General features: G+C 38.6%; 1 protein-coding gene across 1 annotated transcript in view; it reads right to left on the bottom strand.

The window, feature by feature from the left end:
- Positions 1 to 265: 265 nt before the first annotated feature.
- Positions 266 to 1345, bottom strand: part of smpdl3a (sphingomyelin phosphodiesterase acid like 3A) — a gene marked incomplete at its 3' end in the record, with an annotated part of 4586 nt that continues 3506 nt past the window's right edge. Inside the window, 2 exon segments of the mRNA XM_014016206.1 lie at positions 266 to 446; positions 526 to 689. Coding sequence (XP_013871660.1) covers positions 266 to 446; positions 526 to 689 — 345 coding nt within the window.

The raw sequence follows: 1345 nt of genomic DNA on the forward strand, positions 1-1345 counted from the left end.
AATTGACAAAATCCTACACACTGTGCCTTTAAAATACATAAGTAAAAATATTTATCTGAGTATAGTACTACCCCCAACTTTATGGATGATTGCATGGATTTAATTTTACGTATTATACTTGAATAAATACGGTACTTCGTTTTACAAAAGTCAGCAAATCAGTTACACCAATAACATATTAGCAACTTTTAGCACGATGGTGCTACTGTGACAAAAAGACAAACATATTTAATAAATTCACTTCCTTAATTCTTTTAATTTGTACCATGTTGGTCCAGCAGCACCATGATGCTGTCTCTGTGGGTGTGGCCATAAAACTGTCCTGCAACAACGTGGCTGAACTTCCTGAAGATGGACACCAGCCTCTCGTTGTGGACTTTCCTGATAGCGGTGGTGTTTCCGTAAAAGGGCAGATATCCCACAGGAACGTGGGCTATGATGTAAACCTAAACAAACAGATTCATGCGCAGAGATTAAACTGACTTTAAAACCCAGCGTGCAGGYACACAAAGCAGGTTTACACACCTTCTCCTTGTTCTGGGCAGCTTTCTCCAGGGTTTTCTCCAACCACACGAACTGTCCAGCCGGGTCGCTCAAGTTAGCTGTGACCTGATCAGGACCGTAGTAAAGGATGGTGTTGAGACTCACCAACCGTAGAGCAGGCTTTACCAGCTGGGAGTAGAAACCACCTGCAGGTGCAGACCGAAGCACAAAGTAAACCCTGAAACTGAACCATCAAAACCTGATCACGTTTATATTAAAACACAACCATGATCTGTTTCAGTTATTTATCAGGTAAAATACCAAATGTTATATTTTCTGGTACTGCAGGTTTTCAAAGCTAAACTTAAAATTAAATGTCCTTTATTTACACTGTGAATTTTAGCCTAATAAAATGACTCATTCTGACAGAATGGAGTGAAAACATCACTGCTGAATATAAATGTATGTTAGTTTTTACACACGCCAATTTATAAGAAAAGATGATATTATAAACATGTAAAGCAGGGCTTTTCAGTTAAACTGCTCCGGGGGCCACAGTTACAGCACAGGGCCTGAACTTCCAGCAGTTAAAGTCATTATGTAAGTAAACCAAGTTTTACWAAGTTCTGTTACCTTTGAAATAGTTTTTTTTGCATTTAATCATGAATACAACATACAGAACCCTAGGTAATAAAAGTAGAGATAACTAGATACAGCATAGCAGTAACATAATGACCCCCGCATGCACAAATGCACCAGAACTCACAAGTCTTTTTTCCTCATAAATGTCATGCTACTAGGTGCATCCCAAAATTGTAGTGGTTTGGGTGGGGGTCTTTTTATTTATTTATTTTTTTGAGGG

This window comes from Austrofundulus limnaeus, unplaced genomic scaffold, assembly GCF_001266775.1.
Source record: "Austrofundulus limnaeus strain Quisiro unplaced genomic scaffold, Austrofundulus_limnaeus-1.0 Scaffold140, whole genome shotgun sequence".
NCBI lineage: Eukaryota > Metazoa > Chordata > Actinopteri > Cyprinodontiformes > Rivulidae > Austrofundulus > Austrofundulus limnaeus.